Source organism: Poecilia formosa, unplaced genomic scaffold (assembly GCF_000485575.1).
Source record: "Poecilia formosa unplaced genomic scaffold, Poecilia_formosa-5.1.2 Scaffold733, whole genome shotgun sequence".
In the NCBI taxonomy this organism is placed as follows: Eukaryota; Metazoa; Chordata; class Actinopteri; order Cyprinodontiformes; family Poeciliidae; genus Poecilia; species Poecilia formosa.
The window spans coordinates 44280-46520 of record NW_006800672.1 but is presented as its reverse complement, the minus strand read 5'-3'; the positions used below and the strand labels follow the sequence as shown (position 1 = coordinate 46520).

At 29.1% G+C, this 2241-nt stretch overlaps 1 protein-coding gene across 1 annotated transcript in view; it reads left to right on the top strand.

The window, feature by feature from the left end:
- Positions 1-2241, top strand: part of LOC107834727 (Fc receptor-like protein 1) — a 15999-nt gene that overhangs the window by 8922 nt on the left and 4836 nt on the right. Inside the window, exon 8 of the mRNA XM_016666515.1 lies at positions 1289-1393. Within this exon, the coding sequence (XP_016522001.1) occupies positions 1289-1393 (105 nt within the window). The remainder of the gene's footprint in view (positions 1-1288; positions 1394-2241) is intronic.

Below are 2241 nucleotides of genomic sequence, written 5' to 3'. Positions count from 1 at the left end.
ATTTGGAGTTTTATGGTGACATAACCTGGAAGCTTTTGAAAAAAGAAAAACAAAAACAAAACATAATACCGAAATATGAATAAAAAATATCAGCTTGTGACTGGCTGAAGCAAAACCAGGATCAAATCTATTGAGTTATTTACAGATTCAGAAACTTTGGATTCAAAGCTTTTTAATGATGACAAACACAAAGAAAAAAAGAGAGAGATGGAGATTTGATCATTTGAATGTTGGAACTCTGGAAACCAAATTTGAATATTTATATTTCTCTAAGAACAAATCATTTTATCCCCAATACCATTTTTAAGCATTGCAAAAATACAACCACAGTAAGTTCTTGCAGAAAAAGATGATTATGTATTGTCATAAAATTTTAAAGCATTTGAAATAAAAATGTCAGATACTCATATAGTTCTTTACTACTGATGCCGTGTATCTTAAAAGCATTTAAAAGTTATTTATAATTTAGAATCATAATAAAATAAAAATGGATTTGAGTTGCTTTGGCTGAAAAAATCTTATTCAGCATCATTAAATATAACAAGTATCCACCCATTTCTTATTTTGCATTTATTCACAGATTAAATAATTTTAAATAGAAATAAAAAAAATAGCTGTTTATGTGTGTAGAGCATAAGAAAACTAAGTCCTAAAAAACAAGAACATTTCTCACTGAGACTCGAGTCCAAACATGAATTTGCAGGAATAAAATTTGTTTAAGCAAAACTTTACAAGTAGAAAATATTCCTGATTGATCTGGTTTTGAGCTCCTTTTTATTTAATTTAGAGAGATAAAACCTTTTCTTTATATTTTATACTTTCAACATTAGATTAAAAATGTTAATTATTTGTAGTTTGATGCCTTAATTCATTATTAAATCAGGTAAAACTCCAGTCAGTCTCTGTTTTATTCCAGATGATAACAGTGAATATTTTCTCTCTTATCTGGACTTTGTGCTGCAGTTTGTGGTTTTTCTGCTAACTGACTAACAGCTTTGCAGTCGTTCAGTTTCTGTTTCTGTTCNAATATTTTATTAATATCTTTAATGAGAAATGCCAAACATTTAAAATGTAAATTGCACTTTAACAATTGTTTCCCCTTTACAGACAAACAGAATCTAATAATCAACCAATAGTTCAAAGTATCTGATTTTCTTCCTCTTATTTTACATTTACTGCTGCAGCATTGATTATATATTGGTTCTACAGGTTGGTATTTTGATCAATCTGTGATCTTTACATGCAGGCAGCAGTTTGGACACAAATGAATGTTTTTATCTTTTCTCAGGTGGTGAAGCAGCTGGAGTTTATTCAGCAGTAAAGACAGGAGAAGTGACGTATGGAGAGATAGTCATCAATGAGAAGAAGAAGAAGCAGAGGTCAAAGGCCAGAGGTAAAACTTCTGCAGAAAGCTTCCTGCTCTTCTGTTCTGAATCCACAATGTTCTGTTTATTTAGTTATTTTTTAAAATGTTTTTAACAGAAAAGATGACGAAACAAAGACGTCTCTGTTCCTGCAGTATAAGCACAGAGAAACTTTATTAACTGTTCACATTTTAGAAAAACATTAAATACATTCAGCATGTTTAGAAGTGAGTTTCTGCTTTTCATTCATTATCATTGGTTTCTCAGTTTGTGCTGAAAATAATATTTTAATGATGTTTAACTTCATGATTCTTGAGTAAATTTTTGAGTCAACATCAAGTTATTGTAATAAAACAATAATATAAATCTGCCGTCATCTGAAGCCTTTTGGCTGCATAATCTGGACATTATTGAATAAAACTCCTCATATTCCCTTTGAAATATTAATAAATAAAACATAGATTCTATATAATTTGTTTCAAACTGTTGTCTAGTTCAGTAACATACCTGGGAATTAATTTGGAGTTTTATGGTGACATAACCTGGAAGCTTTTGAAAAGCAAAATCCATAAAATTAATATTCCATTGAAATATTAATAAATAAAACATAGATTCTATATAATTTGTTTCAAACTGTTGTCTAGTTCAGTAACATACCTGGGAATTAATTTGGAGTTTTATGGTGACATAACCTGGAAGCTTTTGAAAAGCAAAATCCATAAAATTAATATTCCATTGAAATATTAATAAATAAAACATAGATTCTATATAATTTGTTTCAAACTGTTGTCTAGTTCAGTAACATACCTGGGAATTAATTTGGAGTTTTATGGTGACATAACCTGGAAGCTTTTGAAAAGCAAAATCCATAAAATTA